Here is a 17886-nt window from a genome sequence, read left to right as displayed (position 1 = left end):
CAAATGCTCTTAACTTGTAATGTTTAGCTCCGACCTGTACACCTTTAACCTGCTGGTCCTCCCTAATCATATACAGCAGCACCTCCAGAACCGAAATGAAAAGCAATGGGGAAATTGGACACCCCTGTCGTGTTCCTTTTTCTATCTTAAGTTCCTCAGTTATTACATTATTTACAATCAACTTAGCTTTTTGTTCAGAATATATTGCACCCATACCATTCTCGAATCCTTGCCCTACCCCCATCCCATGAAGATTCTTTTTCATAAAACTCCAAGAGATATTGTCAAAGGCTTTCTCCGCATCAACAAATATCAAAACTGCTTTAGTGTTTATATTCACCTCTAGCTTTTCCAAAATGTCTATTATATTCCTAACATTATCTGATAGGTGTCTTTTGGGGAGAAAGCCTGCTTGGTCCTTATGAATCTTCTCCATCAATACTTTTTTAAATCTTTTTGCTAAAATGTCTGCAAAAATTTTGTAATCCACATTAAGTAATGATATTGGGCGGTAGTTCTTCAGTTGAGTCTTCTCAGTCTCTGTCTTTGGTATGAGTGAAATGTACGCTTCTTTCCACGAATCAGGTGCCTTTTTCCCCTCTAAGATCTCGTTGCAAACTTCCTTTAATGGTTGTATCAACCACTCCTTCAAAGATTTATAATATCTGGAAGTCAGTCCATCTGGCCCTGGAGATTTGCCCAGTTGCATATTCTGAATGGCTCCCTCTATCTCTTGTTCTGATATTCTCTGGTTCAAGTCCACCTTGCTTTGATGAGAGATTTTTTGTAATCCATATTTATTAAGGAATTCATCTATGTCCTCTTCATTTTGTGGCCCTTGAGAATATAATTTTTTAAAATAACTCAAAAAACAGTTTCTAATCTCATTGGGTTTAGATATATTCTTTCCATCCACTTCTAGGCTTGTAACTGTATTTAGTTTCTGCCTTTTCTTCAATTGCCAAGCCAGAAGTTTACCACATTTATCTGCCGATTCAAATGTCTTTTGTCTCATTTGCTTTATCTTCCACTCAATCTCTTGATTCATCAATTCCATATATTGTGTTTGATATAACTTGATCTCTCTCAAAATCTCCTGGGACTTTGGTTTTGATCTTAATTTTTTCTCTCCTTCTATTATCTTTTCCAAAATCTTTTCCTTCTTCTCATTCTGCTTTTTCTTTTTTATTGAATTTTGTTGAATCAAAAATCCTCGCATCACAGCTTTACTTGCATCCCAGATCACTCTTTTTTCCACATCGGCCTTTAGATTTATTTCAAAATAGTCCTTTAATGTTTTTTGGGCCTTCATGTGGATCTCCTTATCTCGAAACAGGGCGTCATACATCCTCCATCTAAACTGACCAGTTGTTGTAAGTTTCATTTCCATCTTCACGGCGTTGTGGTCGGAGCAGGTTTTTGGGCAGATTTCTACCTTCTTAATTTTCGGAGCCATTCCACTAGTGACCCATATTTGATCAATTCTGGTCCAGGTCATCTTTGCTTGGGAGAAGAAGGTCCCCTCTCTCTCAAGAGGGTTCCTTGTTCTCCAAATGTCTATTAAATCCATATTTTCAGTCATTTCAAAAAAGGTCTTAGGGAGTCTCCCTTCCTTAGTGATTGTTAATCTTTGCGTCTTATCCATATTTGTAGAGACCACACCATTCATGTCTCTCATAATTATCATGTTATAATCCAAATAGTCCATCAAAGTTTCATGAAGTTTCTTGAAAAATTCTGCCTTGCCTTCGTTTGGTGCATAAATCCCCACTATCAGAAATTTTTCTCCTTGTACTTGTATCTCAACTGCCAGATATCTTCCTTGTTCATCTTTAAAGATCATTTTTGGAGCCCACTTCTCTTTTACATAAATCACTACTCCTCTTTTTTTTACTTTGTCCGATGAAATAAATTCTTGTCCCAGCCTTTTATTTATAAGTAGTCTCCTGTGAGCTCTAGTTATATGGGTTTCTTGTAGGCATATTAAGTCCAATTGTTCTTTGTTCAAAATATGAAAAACTTGTCGTCTCCTCAAAGGCATGTTCAGCCCATTACAATTCCAGCTGAGGAATTGCAGGGCCATCTTGTTATTTTTCTGATGTTCCTCCGACAGCTCCCAGTTGTTGTTCTTCCTCTGTTGGTGGTAAGTTCTGTCCAAACGATAGGTTCAGAATGTCTAATACACTCTTCTGTTCTGCAACTGGATCCACAGTTCCCTTCTGTAGATCCTCTCGATTTCTTTCCAGGAACCTATCTTTATCCTGTATTGTCTTTATTTTCACCTTCTTTCCCTTGTAGTCAAAGGACAGTCCCTGTGGAAATTCCCACCTAAAGGGGATGTTATTCTTCTTCAACAGATAAGCCAGATCTTTATAAAAAGCTCTCAAGTCCAAAATATGTTTAGGGATATCTTTGAAGATCTGTATGGTTGAATTTCCAATTTGCAAGGCCTTTTCAAAGTGTAGTCTTAATATTTTATCTCTTTCTTCCTTCGATCTAAGGGTGATCAAACAATCCCTCGGTATCTTTCTGTTCTGTCTTTTGCCCAGTCTAAACGCTGTTGTAATCTTAAAATCGTCCTCCTCCAGGTCTTCCCAGCTGTTCTCAAACTCTTGCGTTAGAAAATCCACAAGATTATCTCCTTCATCTTCTGGAATTAATCGTAATTTCAAATTCCTCTCTTTTCTTTGTAGATCCCATAAAGCCAGAGTTGCATCGTGGTCGTAGACCTTTTTAACGATCGGTTCCAATTTCTCCTGCGTCTCACCGGCAATGGTTCTGGCTTCCTCTGCAATTTTACGAGTTGCAGAACTTTCTTGAGTGAGCTTATTTAAAGATTCTGTATTCAGGTCTAATCTTGCTGTTAAATCTGTCAACTTCTGTGAATTTTCTGTCAGTTTCTTAGAGCTTTCTGCAGTCTGCTTTGTTAGATTCTCCAGAGATTGGTTTATTTTAAGCAGAGCTTGTGACACTGCATCCATGGAGGCGGCTGTCACTTTTTCTTGTCCTATTGTTCCTGTAGGGATTGTACCTGAAATTGAGCCTCTTTTCTTTTGTTGCTGGTGCTGTTGTTGTTGTTGTCTTGTCTTGGCTCTCGTACTTATCTCCTCTGACGTGCCACTCATATCCCAAGGTCGTTTCCCACGGGAGCCGTCTCCTAGAGGAAAATTCCACCGTCCTAGACCGTAGCAAATTTTACTTTACCCCTCTAGAGGGAGCAAATCAATATGTCCTCATGTAAAGAGAAAAGATGTTAAAGAGAGAAAAACAAGTTTTTCAAAAGAGCTTCTATCTGTATATTGCCACAGTTCTCCAGGAGATACAGTCTCAACTTTCTCCAGTAATTTGTAACAGCAGAGTCCATATACTTTGTATCAAGCAAAACTCCCACTATGTTACTTTCACAGGAATTTAAAGTCAGCTCAGTGATCTATTGTCTTATAGGCAGTCCGTTTCAGGTTAGAGATTGCAGAGAATTTTACTTGCTTTTAAAAGTTAGTCCTGCAGCTCATACAGTCCCTTTTTTCCCCCCCTCTGTCCTGCAGGCTAGAGGGAGATTTCGATGTCTAAATGTCAGATTTAAACAGTTAAAAGAGCAATGTCTCTTGCGGATGCAGTTTTCAAGTTACGTTGCTTTGTTTATCATGCAGTCGGGGGAAGGCAGACTTCCTTAATTTGCTCTTTCCCCGTTTTCAACCAAATTGCAGGTACCTTTGTATCCAATAGAAGATCAATTTTACTCACGGGTTTTTACAGTCCGAAATTTACAGGAAGGAATCGGCACTCTCCTCCAATGGCGACGCGGCTTCACCCTGCGGGCTGGGTAGCGATTCTCAGCACCGCGCTCCCCCGTTGTCGTTCCAGAGCCTTTAAAAAGGCTCTTTCTGCGGTAAAGAGGGGCGCTTCGGGTGCCCACCGAATCTCCTTGTTCACGGGCTTCCGCACCCGTGATTTTAGGGGTCCCCCGCTTGCCGTAGCGGGTCAGACCCGAACTCGCAGAGCCGTCCTCCTCCGGAGCTTCGGAAAGAGGACCGCCATTAGAGCTGGTGCCGACCGGAAGTCCTGCCCAAGCCACTCTGGGCAGCTTCCAAGACATAAAAACGTAATAAAACCTCAAACATTAATAGTAACAATCTGATCCAATATAAAAGTCACAATAACTTTAAAGTAAACAACTTCTATCAAACAAAGCAACTTTCAACAAACCATTAGAATCTTATAGTGAACACTAAAGTCAAACATCAGCAAATAATAATTAAACAGGCCACATCAGCCTTGAGTTCCAAGTCACTTGCGAATTTACACATTATTATTTGTGTCAATGCGAATCGAAGTTAAGTTATTGTAGCTGTGGTATAAGGGATTTTATCAAGAGTGGATTGTATTTGGTTTGAACAATAGTCTGGAGGCAGAATTAAAGGGAATCAGACCTTGAAGAACAGCACGTGGGAAGCCACACAAAATTTATAATCGGCTATTCAGGTAGGTAGCCGTGTTGGTCTGATGCAGTCAAAATAAATAAATAAAAATTGTCCAGTAGCCCCTTAAGAGACCAACTAAATTTGTTCTGGGTATAAGCTTTCATGTACATCTGCAGAAGGTATATTTTGTGGTACCTGAAGAAGTGTGCATGCACACGAAAGCTTATACCCAGAACAAACTTAGTTGGTCTCTAAGGGGCTACTGGACAATTTTTTATATATAATTGTGTTAAGTTGTGGGTGAACATATCAGACAACACAGCTATTCTTCAAACAGCTCTTGTTTATTCACGGGCCAGAACAGAACTGAACTGAAAGGTTCAGTCAGCCTGCTTATATAGAGCTCCAGTACAATGTAACTGTAACAATTTTCTAAAACTATCCAATCACTGAACGTCACTTTCGATCCCTTATTTGCATAACTATCTACAGTATCCCCCTGCTGGCCCAGGGTGAGAACTTCAGTACATAACAAATTGGCTATGCAATTGATTTGTATTTGAATTGCTATTGCTATTTGGTGTGAATATAATATGGCACGCATTGAATTTTTGTAATTGAAAAGTAATAAAATTATTTAATCAAGTCAGATTCTATCTACCGTCACAACGACCCTGCGAGTGGGCCTAGCACCAAACTTTCTTAGTCTCCCAGGTCCTAGTCTGACCTCTCTAACCACGACCCAACACTGGCTTTCCTTACTCCCACCTCCCCTTGATAGTCTTATGTCCTGGCTAAACATATCCAACTCTTTCCTACGTTTCTGAGATGACTACATTCCCAGATGTGATGAGCATAAGGTTGCCTTGCTGGGCGTTATGTAAGATAGTCATCTGGGCTTAGACACCATGCTTTGGGTTCCATCCTGAACCCAATGAAAGCTTCAGAAGGACAAAGGGAGAATCATACATGTGGAGGACGAACGCCTAAACCTTTGCCACCCAAAGACCCTCACCTGTCGGCAAACACGAGACTTCTCAAGCAGGTACTGCTCAATCTTCGCTCCTTCGATAGCACCACGCTTATTGAAATGGATGTCGATGTATTTACCAAATCGGCTGGAGTTGTCATTGCGAATCGTCTTTGCATTCCCAAAAGCTACGGGAGACAAAACAAAGGGGGAAAACAGTAGCGTCCCCAAGAGTTCTCTCCAACTTTTTCATAATCGGTTTTTAGTAGGGTTGTTGCCCAGCTGAATAAACCTTAGTACTGTTGCGAGTTTAGGGGTGCGGATAGGGTGGATGCCTGAGACCTTTCCAATTCCTGCATCCGGAAGGGATTCAATTGTTGAATCAACGAGACAAGGGTCATCATAATCCGCTAAGTATGGGCTGTTAAGGTAACAAAGGAAGTGGCTCTGTGCCAGAGGGGAAATGGGCTCCCTCAACTGTGCGGTAGATAGAAAGACAAAAGTCAGAGGTGGAGGTCTCAGCTAGAAGCTAGAACCAGACAATAGGCTGGGAAACTGGGAGACAAAGAGAGCCATGCCTTATTTGTGTTTGAAGCCAAGGCTGCGGCAATGGGAGACACAAGGCCCCCATGGGGTGACAATGCTGTGAGCCCCTCCATCGTAGGCTCAGGTTGTATATATGTGTCAATAAACCCTATATCCTAAATATAACAATCCTAAATATAATCCTAAATATAATATATCACCTTGCCGACAAAGTTCCGTATAGTTAGAGCTCTGGTTTTCCCAGGAGTGATGTATGGAAGTGAGAGCTGGACCATAAAGAAGGCTGATCGCCGAAGAATTGACGCTTTTGAATTATGGTGCTGGAGGAGACTCTTGAGAGTCCCATGGACTGCAAGAAGATCAAACCGATCCATTCTGAAGGAAATCAGCCCTGAGTGCTCACTGGAAGGACAGATCCTGAAGCTGAGGCTCCAAGACTTTGGCCACCTCATGAGAAGAGAAGACTCCCTGGAAAAGACCCTGATGCTGGGAAAGATGGAGGGCACAAGGAGAAGGGGACGACAGAGGACGAGATGGTTGGACAGGGTTCTCGAAGCTACCAACATGAGTTTGACCAAACTGCGGGAGGCAGTGGAAGACAGAAGTGCCTGGTGTGCTCTGGTCCATGGGGTCACAAAGAGTCAGACACAACTAAACGACTAAACAACAACAATAAATATCCTAAATATACCACAGTCTCCAATGCCCCTCATTCTGGAGAAACTGAACCCTGGGCAAGTGGCTGGAACCCCTGGAATCTTGCAGCGCCCGGTGATTGGGGTGTCAACAGCACATTACAAAGAAGCATCCCTCTCCACGTTTATGAACTTGCCTTCTAGGATGGGATTGGCTTCCAGAACTTGCTGTTCGATCCAAGAGTGCTGCCCGCTGATTGCAGCTAGGAACTGCAAAATCAGTTTGGTGCTTTCTGTCTTCCCTGCGCCCGACTCACCGCTGCAACAACAACAAAATTGGGTGTGACCACACGGCCAAATCTCGTCAACACGAAGGACAGTAAAGCTTCTCTGCCCCCAATTTCCTCGCTTCTGTTGTTCTCCATGATCCCAGAGCAGTGCCAGATTTACGTATAAGCTAAACAAGCTATAGCTTAGGGCCCCACTCTCTTGGGGCCCCCCAAAAAAAATTAAAGGGAAAAAACCCTGGATGTACATTTCCAAAGTGGGACATGGGTGGCGCTGTGGGTTAAACCACAGAGCCTAGGGCTTGCCAATCAGAAGGCCGGTGGTTCGAATCCCTGTGATGGGGTGAGCTCCCGTTGCTCTGTCCCAGCTCCTGCCAACCTAGGAGTTTGAAAGCATGAAGTGCAAGTAGATAAATAGGTACTGCTCTGGCAGGAAGGTAAACGGCGTTTCCGTGTGCTGCTCTGGTTCGCCAGAAGCGGCTTAGTCATGCTGGCCACATGACCCGGAAGCTGTACGCCGGCTCCCTCGGCCAATAAAGCGAGATGAGCGCTGCAACCCCAGAGTCGGTCACAACTGGACCTAATGGTCAGGGGTCCCTTTACCTTTACCTTACATTTCCAAAATCTAAGATAAAAAACAAATAAAATAAAACTTACACACAATAAGAGTGTTTTGTGTTGTGTAGGCTCCTATGATGTAAGTCATGGGCCCCGCCTGCTAGCCTGCTCCCTAAAATATCACTGTTTTGCTCCTTTCTATATATAGGGTGCCTACATTCTGCATGTACTGGTTGCATGGCAACATGTGCAAATGGTTTTCGATACCTATTAGGTCCATAAATTACTATATATTCAACACAAAAAACAGCAACAATTTGTTGTTGACAAAGGACAGCTGGACATTTAAAGGGCCCCATTACCTTGAGTAGTTTAGGGTCTCATCAAACCTAAATCCAGCCCTGTCCCAGACCATAGCTGTGCGTTTCCCTTTTTTTAAGGGAAATTCCCTTATTCTGAATAGGATTCCTCACAAGAAAAGGGAAAAGTTGACAGCTAGGTCCCAGACACAGGGAGATGTGAAAGACAGCTTCAAGGAGCCAAGGGGGAATTTAGTGTGAGCCTTCAGACTGGACCCCCAAAGGAAATTTTCTCCCGAAACAAGCTCCTTGCTTTTGCCAGAACCAAGAGTCTGTTGCCAAAATCTCCAGTAAGTATCTCTGCTAGCAAATCTGGGAGGAAAGACCTTTGGCCTGGGCGTCAGTCCTGGGTAAAGTGGACCAGCGGCTCAAACTCCTGACTTATAAGAAGCCACAGCTCCTTCAAAGCAAAGAGATGGAGCCTTTCACAGCCACGTACCTGTGAAATCCATCCACTCACCTTATAATGCAACACTGATCTTTGTTGTTCCTCTGCATGTTAAAGTAGCAGTTGTCTGCGATGGCGAAAATGTGGGGGGGCATCTCCCCAATTTTTTTGTTGGTGTAGAGGCGGATCTGTTCCGGTGAGTAGATTGGAAGCAACTGGTAAGGGTTCACAGCCACCAGTATTGAGCCGGTGTAGGTCTGGAAAGAGGAAAGACTTGTTCACACAAGGAAAAAACGTAAGAACAGCTGCGTCGGATGGGGTGGATGAATCGGTCAATTTCAGTTTCTCTCTGCTTCTTGGTTTTTCAGATGAAATCCCTAGAATTTTGCAGCAGTTTGCATTTTTTTTTAAAAAAAAACACACCCTCATGTGCCTACATATTTATGTACCGTATTTTTTGCTCTATAGGATGCACCCGACCATAGGACGCACCTTGTTTTAGAGGGGGAGAACAAGAAGAAAAAAATCTCCCCCTCTCTGCCCAGAGCCCCTTCAGAGAAACTCCATTTCTCCTGCCGCTTCGCAGAGAGGGGGAGATTTTTCTCTCTCTTGTTCTCCCCCTCTAAAACAAGGTGCATTCAGTGCGTTCAAGGTGCGTTCAGTCACCTTCAGTGAAGGCAACCTGAAGCCTCTGGAGGCGGCTACCTTGGAAGCCTGGAGAGCGAAAGGGGCCGGTGCGCACAGACCCCTCTTGCTCTGGAGGCTTCAGTGAAGGCAACCTGAAGCCTCAGGAGCGCGGCGGGAGTTTCTGCTGCGCTCCAGAGGCTTTGGGTTACTTTTGACCTGCTCTTTGGGGCTGGCAGGGAGAAGCGCTGCTTTCCCCCATCGCCAGCCCCAAAGAGCAGGTTGGGGAGCAGCGCAAAGGCTGCGTGCTTTCCCCGACCGCCAGCCTCAAAGCTCCCTGAAGCCTTTGGAGTGCAGTGTGAGTTCTGAAGACTCTCCAGGCTTTGCGTTGCTATCGCTGAAGCCAAGGAGCCTGCATTCGCTCCATAGGACGCACACACATTCCCCCTTAATTTTGGAGGGGGGAAAGTGTGTCCTATAGAGAGAAAAATACGGTATGTGATTTTGCATTAAAACACACACACTTCTGCAAGCAACTTTCCCTAATAAAATGCATTTTATGTCTTACTGTCGTTGATAATATGCAGTTGTACGCACACTTTCTTCTAATATTCTTAATTTATTCAGTGGTATACTCTAACGAATGTCCACTTTTTCATACACATTATTTGTTTGCCTCCATGTGCCCTAAATTACTGGAAGGAATTATTGGATCTTCACAGAAAACCAAACCTGTTACTATTGTTTATAAATGTTTATTGGGAGCAGGTAAATAGAAGTTGAATGTCTTAAATAGTTCAGGGAATTAGAATATGTTCTACAACCTAAGCAATGGAAAATTGCTTTGGAATCCATATGAAATGTTTATTGAGGTTTAAAATTGAGATGGATTCAACAGAAAATTGCTATTTTGAGTGTACTGGACTCCACAATGACTTTGCAGGAAGGCATTTTCTAATCTCTATAGATGCTGGAGGTGAAATTCCTTGCTGAGACACATTATATGAGCACATTAGTGAGGAGCAAAGGCCCCTCCAATTTTCTATGGTTTGCAGAAGGAACGAAACAACAAAATCACATCATTACTCAGCGCCATTGTTTCTGTACATGCAAAAAATGGTGTCATGCACGGGCAGTTAGGCAAAGCTTTTGGTAATGCTCATTTCACCAGAACATGAATATTAAGAAACAAATCACTACAACTCCCAATACCGGTCTTCTTCTTCGTTTAGACACAGTTTGCTGCCAGTTCCTTGTTGTTAGCAAAGCCGCACAGCCGCACAGCAAGCCAATGGCGGATGAGGTTTAATCAAATGAGTTTATAAAGCAAATACAGACAGATGGATATCAATGAATGACCAAGCAGGTCACAATGAGATGACAAGGCTTTTTTGTTTGGCATGTATGAAAATGGGATGGCTCAGCGGTTTGGCTAGTTAGACTTACCCTCCCGCCGCAGTTGGTCTAAAATTTGAAAAAGCAGAGGCAGAGGGGGAAACATGTTGTCTGTTATCAGCAGATCACAAAACTCTTTGTCAAAGTCAAAGACATCCGAGGAAAGGAGGGGGAGGAGGGAAGAGGAAAAGGATGCCCTACGCTGTCCCACGGCTGAGCATGTGATTTTCTAAGAGGCATAAACCACAAACTGAAACATACGGTACAAGAAATCTATGACAACTGTATGACAGTATGACAACTGTTGGGATTGTAACCTGCCTCATCAACCTCAATTGGGGCATGAGTTTGACTGGCATGGCCTGCCAGCTGCCAGGATCGGAAGCGGGCAAAGAATCAGGGGACATGGAGATGGCATCTTAGATCAATGCCCAATCCAGTCTTGAGTTTGTTTAAAATCTGAAACAGCTTATCTTGTATTCCTTTCTTTGAATTTGTGCCATTTAGGTTTTTTAAACCTTTTTGTAAAGGCAACACTAGAATTTTCACAGCTGAGTCCTCAACTGTGCTTTGCTTCTTTTAAGCTGGGCTTTGTCTAAAACTTGCCATTCAGTTTTTCAAACCTTTTTTTTGTAAATTCAGTATTAGAAACTGTACTTTTGAGTCCTCAATCCTTTATTGCTGCACTTTGCTTCACCTAGGTGGAGCTAGGATTATAATACTTCAGAATTTTTGGGAGTTCTACCCCCCTTTTTAAATTTTTGGTCATTTAAGGTTTATGATTTTTCTATTTCCTTCTGAGGAAACTGAATAGTTCAGTGAAACGAGGTTTGTAGTGGGCATCCCGTTAAGGCTTTGTTCAATTTTAGGTTTTTCTAATTTTTCCTTAAACTTTTTGATTTTTACTATTTAGTTTATTTCCATAAGATAATATTTCTAGTCGATTACTTCTCGTTTCAGGGATTTTCATGGTATTTCATTTGTTTTGTGCAGTTTTTGGTTCTGTGACTGTTTTTTTTTCTACTGGGAATAGGATTTATGCATATATTAGACTTGACAGAACCTTTTTTTGCTTAGTAAATTACAAATTTTGGTTGGAAGAGGAATGCCTTCAGCAAACACCAAAAAAGACAACAGAGCCAGTGCCTGCCTAACATTCATGGGGAGAGGAGTTCCAAAGGACAGCTGCCCAACTCCTATACTGTGCTGAATAGGCTTCATGATAAGATGATAAGATGGTCTGGAATCCTTTGCTTGCAGAGCACAGTGGTCGGTTGGGTAAATAAGGGCCAAGTCAATCTTTTAGGTACCCCGGTCTCAGGCTGTGTAAAGGTAAGGTAGGTAGGTAAAACCCTGGATGCTTAAGTCCAGTCAAAGGCGACTATGGGGTTGTGGCGCTCATCTCGCTTTCAGGCCGAGGGAGCCGGTGTTTATCCACAGACAGCTTTCCGGCTCATGAGGCCAGCAGGACTAAACCGCTTCTGGCGCAACGGGACACCGTGACGGAAACCAGAGCACATGGAAACGCTGTTTACTTTCCCGCTGGAGTGGTACCTATTTATCTACTTGCACTGGTGTGCTTTCGAACTGCTAGGTTGGCAGGAGCTGGGACAGAGCAGCGGGAGCTCACCCCGTCATGCAGATTCGGATTACTGAACTCCTGATCAGCAAACTCAAGAGGCTCAGTGGTTTAGACCACAGCGCCACCCGTGTCTAGTGACACAGGTCCCCAGGCTGTGTAGGGCTGTGTTCACCAAAAACAGCTTCTTAAACTTAGCCCAAGAGCTGATTTGCTGCCATTGCGATGCCTCCAACGTTTGATGCTTGGCAGTTGCTGATGCAACAGCGCCCTATAGATTTACCTCTTCATCAAACGTCCTTCTGGACAGCTCCACTCCTTTGAAAGACACAGCTAGACAGCTGCCCCCTAAATTGGGATGCTGACAAGTTGTCCATTGGGACTCATTGCTTAAGAAGGCCGAAGCGTATGGATCTTGGGGGTGGGGGAGCGATTCAGTAAGAACCATCAAGGAGCCTAGGGTTGCTAATCTGATGAAAAATTCATTGCTGCTTCAGGGTGAACCTCCTACGAAGAGACAGATATCCAGGACAGTGTTTCATGCACTTAATGAAAAGTTAATGCGCTGCGCCGAGGCCAGAGTGCTCAGATGCCTGTGGCCACACCAAGATGTGGCTGCCTCTTCTCTTCCTTCACCCCCCCCCCAATGCAAATTTAAATTCTAAGCAGAGACAGGAGTTAGCAATGGAAGAGCATGGGGTTGTTTCTCACACAGATAATAATAATATAATAAGGTAAAGGTAAAGGGACCCCTGACCATTAGATCCAGTCGTGGCCGACTCTGGGGTTGCAGCACTCATCTCGCTTTATTGGCCGAGGGAGCCGGCGTACAGCTTCCGGGTCATGTGGCCAGCATGACCAAGCCGCTTCTGGCGAAGCAGAGCAGCGCACGGAAACGCCGTTTACCTTCCCGCCGGAGCGGTACATATTTATCTACTTGCACTTTGATGTGCTTTCAAACTGCTAGATGGGCAGGAACTGGCACCAAACAAGGGGAGCTCCCCCGTCGTGGGGATTTGAACCACCAACCTTCTGATCAGCAAGTCCTAGGCTCTGTGGATTAACCCACAGCGCCACCCACATCACTAATAATAATTTATTATTTATATCCTGCCCATCTGGCTGGGTTTTCCCAGTCACTCTGGGCGGCTTCCAACTGAACATTAAAAACAATAGTGTCAGACATTAAAAACTTCCCTAAACAGGGCCGCCTTCAGTTGTCTTTTAAAGGTAGAATAGTTGTTTATTGCCTTGACATCTGCTGGGAGGGTGTTCCACAGGGCAGGCGCCACCACCGAGAAGGCCCTCTGCCTGGTTCCCTGTAACCTCACTTCTCGCAGCGAGGGAACCGCCAGAAGGCCCTCAGAGCTGGACCCCAGTGCCCGGGCTGGATGATGGGGGTCCGTTGCATTAGGGTATGGGGAGAGAGGAAGGCTCTCTCACTCTCCCACCCCAGCCATGTGCTCTTAGCACATGGCCACCACCCCGGCTGCCTCCCCAAAAGCAGGGCCATGACTGTGAGCAGAGGTCGGCTGGCCATCTGTCATAGAAGCTTCAGTTGAGATTTCTGCATTGCAGGGGGTTGGAATAGATGGCCTTTGGTGCCCCTTCCAACTCTACGATTCTGTGGCTCCCTGAGAGCAGTGTCCTTGCCCTTTAGATCCTACACTTTCAATTTGAACCTGGCTTGATCCTTTGTTCCTCTTCCTTCCCTCCCTCTCTCCTTTTTTATGAAGATTACCCGCTCTGGGATCCCACAGCTAATCCTCCCCTGGTCTCCTCGCTGGCCCAAGTGGGACTAATTTAGCCAGCTAGCCCTGGTGATCATCTAATGTTTATTGGATGAATTTCCCCCCTAAATTGATTTTTGATTTTATTGCTATTTACGTTTTATACCGTATTTTATGATGGTTTCTTTGTAACATCAATTAAGTGTTTTAAATTCATTGTTAGCCGGCCTGAGCACGGTCTCCTGAACCAGGAAGGGCGGGGTATAAATAAATAAATTATTATTATTATTATTAGCCTACCGTACAAGCCTGTTGTACGGATTTCCATGATCGTGTAAAGCGCTGAATGGGCCTATTGGTCTATGGTTGGTCTATGGAATATGCACAGTCCATCTTAAATGGGGACACTTTTTTTAAAGGTTTGGCCTGCGGCAGGGCCTTTTTGGGGATGTATCATCACTGTAGCAGTCAAATAGAACGTTTCCTGTTTCCTAGAGTGGACACACTGGGGAATGTTATTCCAGCCAGGAGTACTTCCTGTCATACCTGCTCTGGAGATCCTCCCCCTGTGTGTGACCAGGTAGATAGGCGTGACCCTAGGTAAAGGTAAAGGGACCCCTGACTATTAGGTCCACTCTGGGGTTAGGGTGCTCATCTCACTTTACTGGCCAAGGGAGCCGGCGTACAGCTTCCGGGTCATGTGGCCAGCATGACTAAGCCGCTTCTGGCGAACCAGAGCAGCGCACGGAAACGCTGTTTCCCTTCCCGTCGGAGTGGTACCTATTTATCTACTTGCACTTTGACGTGCTTTCGAACTGCTAGGTTGGGAGGAGCAGGGACCGAGCAACGGGAGCTCACCCTGTCGCGGGGATTCGAACCGCTGACCTTCTGATCGGCAAGTCCTAGGCTCTGTGGTTTAACCCACAGCGTCACCTGCATCCCTAGGCAACCCTAGCAGAGCCTATAAAAGGGCTAATCACACAGCTATCTTCCTTTTTTTTGCCTTTTTTGCTCTTTTGTTCTCTGCTGGCTCTTAGCCAGCAGCACATGGCTCATCTATTAGAGGATTGAAGCCACCAGGTAGAAAGTCTGAGGCTACAAAGACTGAGGCTTCTCTACAAACATAAAGATAAAGCCTGCCTTCTGAATACTACCGTGGACTGAATGTAAGTAAACTTTACTCTTACTTTCAATCAAGATTGTTGTGTTATTACACCTGTCTTTTAAATTGGTTTTGGGGGTTTTTTCATTGTAATTTTACTGGTGTTAGCCACCCTGAGCATGGCTCTGGCAGGGGAGGGCGGGGTATAAATTAAAATTTATTATTTGTTATTATTATTATTATTATTATTATTGGGAAATAAAAGGGGAACCTTACCAGGAACAAGCCAGACTGCATTGCTTAACATAAATGATTCTAACGAATCCATCAACTTGCTTCCAGCAATGCTCAGTGTGCTCTGCTGCTTGGTCACTAGCATGAGTTGAGGGGGGATAATACTGAATCAATATACCCTCTCCTACTTTCCTCAACATTCCCACAGTTTTCAGTGGCAGGCCTCTGTTTGTGTAACCCCAGTGGGTTGTGTCTGTCTCCCCCATCATGGAACTTCCAGGAGGGATTTAATAATTTAATAATACTGTCCCCTGGCAGCTCTGAAATCATCATCGTAGACACTGCTTTTAACTGTCTTTAGAATGCTTTTTTAATGCTTTTGAATTATGGTGCTGGAGGAGACTCTTGAGAGTCCCATGGACTGCAAAAAGATCAAACCTCTCCATCCTTAAGGAAATCAGCCCTGAGTGCTCACTGGAAGGACAGATCCTGAAGCTGAGGCGCCAAGACTTTGGCCACCTCATGAGAAGAGAAGACTCCCTGGAAAAGACCCTGATGTTGGGAAAGATGGAGGGCGCAAGGAGAAGGGGACGACGGAGGATGAGATGGCTGGACAGTGTTCTTGAAGCTACCAGCATGAGTTTGACCAAACTGCGGGAGGCAGTGGAAGACAGGAGTGCCTGGCGTGCTCTGGTCCATGGGGTCACGAAGAGTCAGACACGACTAAACTACTAAACAACAACAGAATGGTTTTTAAAATGGTGGTGGTAAGGATTGTTATGGGTGAGTTCGCCACCCTGGGCTCCCTTTGGGAGGAAGGGTGGGATATTAACAGAGCAAATAAATGAATAAATTGTTGTTGTTGTTGTTGTTATGATTTCCTGCAAGTAAAGTCTGATTAAGAGTGGATGAGTCTGGGACAGACCACAGGGAACAAAAGGGAGGCATGACCAATTGCGACACTCACGTAAATCAGGTGTTCCCGGTAGCGGATGAGCAGGTTGCGGAGGATGCCTGCCTCGTTCAGGTCTCCCAGACGGATCATGTCCTCCACTCCATGGATGGAGGTGGGGTGCATAGGTTTGATGTGGCTGGCATTCTGGGGGGATATCCAGTGCTCCTGCAAAAGGACAGGGGGAAGAGCAGAGTGTGCCGGCAGTTAGAAAGAGACAAGAAAAAGCTGACAGCGTGATCAGGTGTAACAGCATTTGCAGAGGTTTGCGGGGCCAGTTAGATCACGCAAGCCGAGCCCAGGGAGGAATGCCCTGGCGACGCTTTACTGAGCAAAGTGAACAAAAAGAGCGTATAATTTGAGGAGGAAGGTGTTTTGCTAAAGAAGCGGAGGAGAGGCTTCCTTGCAATTGCACAGCCAATTGGAGCACTTGCTAATAATAATAATAATAATAATAATAATAATAATAATTTATTTATATCCCGCCCTCCCCAGCCAAAGCTGGGCTCAGAGCGGCTAGCAACAGTAAAATAATACAGCATTCTAAAATCAATTCATTATAAAATCAGTTCAACTCAAATTGATGGCAACCATTGGGCTAGAGTTCTGTGAAGAATTACCAAAGGAGGGGGTCAGGCTGTGCCTTGGCCAAAGGCCTGGTGGAACAGCTCTGTCTTGCAGGCCCTGCGGAAAGATGTCAAGTCCCGCAGGGCCCTGGACTCTTGTGACAGAGCGTTCCACCAAGTCGGGGCCACAGCCGAAAAAGCCCTGGCTCTGGTTGAGGCCAGCCTAACTTCTCTGTGGCCCGGGACCTCCAAGATGTTTTGGTTTGAAGACCATAAGATCCTCCATGGGACATACCAGGAGAGGCGGTCCCATAGGTACGAGGGTCCTAGGCTGTATAGGGCTTTAAAGGTCTCAACCAGCACCTTAAAGCTGATCCTGTACTCCACCGGGAGCCCATAAGGAGTCTCACCACGGCATTCTGCACCCACTGGAGTTTCTGGGTCAGTCTCAAGGGCAGCCCCATGTAGAGCGAGTTACAATAATCCAGTCTGGAGGTGACCGTCGCATGGATCACAGTGGCTAGGTCAGGCTGAGAGAGGTAAGGAGCCAACTGCTCAGCTTGGCGGAGATGAAGAAATGCCGCCTCTGTAATCTTCATGCCTAAGCAACATTTCCAACACACACACACACACACACACAGAGTACTGGGCAATTGACTGAGAACAGAATTAACCCCCAAGTTACAAACTGAATGATCCCTGCTGTTGCACTTCCAACAGGACACTTAAAGATGGCAGGGAAGCAATTTGCAAGTGGATTTAATAAAATAGCATATTTTTTGCTCTATAAGACTCACTTTTTCCCTCCTAAAAAGTAAGGGGAAATGTGTGTGCGTCTTATGGAGCGAATGCAGGCTGTGCAGCTATCCCAGAAGGCAGAACAGCAAGAGGGATTGCTGCTTTCACTGCGCAGCGATCCCTCTTGCTGTTCTGGCTTCTGAGATTCAGATATTTTTTTTTCTTATTTTCCTCCTCCAAACACTAGGTGCGTCTTGTGGTCTGGTGCGTCTTATAGTGTGAAAAATATGGTAATATTAGCTGAACATGCGGTTGCAAATGGAGTCTGCTTAAGCACTCGTGTTCCTCAATATGAAATGGAGATCTCTCACGGCAGACCTAGGAGGAAGACACAGCCAGAATAAGACCATCAACTTCCATTTCCATCTTACATACATTTCCTTCATCGTCTAGAACCTGGATCTGCCCAGAATCACATAGCTTGACCACTGCTCCGATGGGAACATCAAATTCCCGCCCGGTCTTCAGGTCCATCCATACATAATCTCCCTGGAAGAAAACACAAGGGGAAATTTAATTTTTGAGGAAATGTGATGGAAAACAAGCAAAGGAGAGCAGGACTGCAGGTGAAGTGGTAATAACTTTAATAATAATAATAATAATAATAATAATAATAATAATAATAATAGGAGCTTAAGCTGACAGAATATGCTCAGCTTGCACATTTAACATATAGAATAAGAGAACAAGAAGATCCTGAAGCTGAGGCTCCAGTACTTTGGCCACCTCATGAGAAGAGAAG

General features: G+C 44.6%; 1 protein-coding gene across 4 annotated transcripts in view; it reads right to left on the bottom strand.

Moving 5' to 3' along the window:
* Positions 1-17886, bottom strand: part of MYO7A (myosin VIIA) — a 175240-nt gene that overhangs the window by 100855 nt on the left and 56499 nt on the right. For 2 of the 4 annotated variants that reach the window (XM_082218967.1, XM_082218968.1), the window contains exons 3-8: positions 17520-17633; positions 15796-15948; positions 10235-10252; positions 8237-8421; positions 6770-6891; positions 5437-5579 (exon numbers count right to left, since the gene is read on the bottom strand). In XM_082218967.1, the coding sequence (XP_082075093.1) occupies positions 5437-5579; positions 6770-6891; positions 8237-8421; positions 10235-10252; positions 15796-15948; positions 17520-17633 (735 nt within the window). Of the gene's footprint in view, positions 1-5436; positions 5580-6769; positions 6892-8236; positions 8422-10234; positions 10253-15795; positions 15949-17519; positions 17634-17886 lie in introns of those variants that run through there. The other 2 variants (XM_082218969.1, XM_082218970.1) reach the window with 1 other exon arrangement.

The sequence above is a fragment of the Podarcis vaucheri genome (assembly GCF_965113315.1).
Source record: "Podarcis vaucheri genome assembly, chromosome: 4".
NCBI classification, from domain to species: Eukaryota; Metazoa; Chordata; class Lepidosauria; order Squamata; family Lacertidae; genus Podarcis; species Podarcis vaucheri.
Note: the sequence above shows the minus strand (reverse complement) of the source record. Positions and strands in the feature narration are given on the sequence as shown.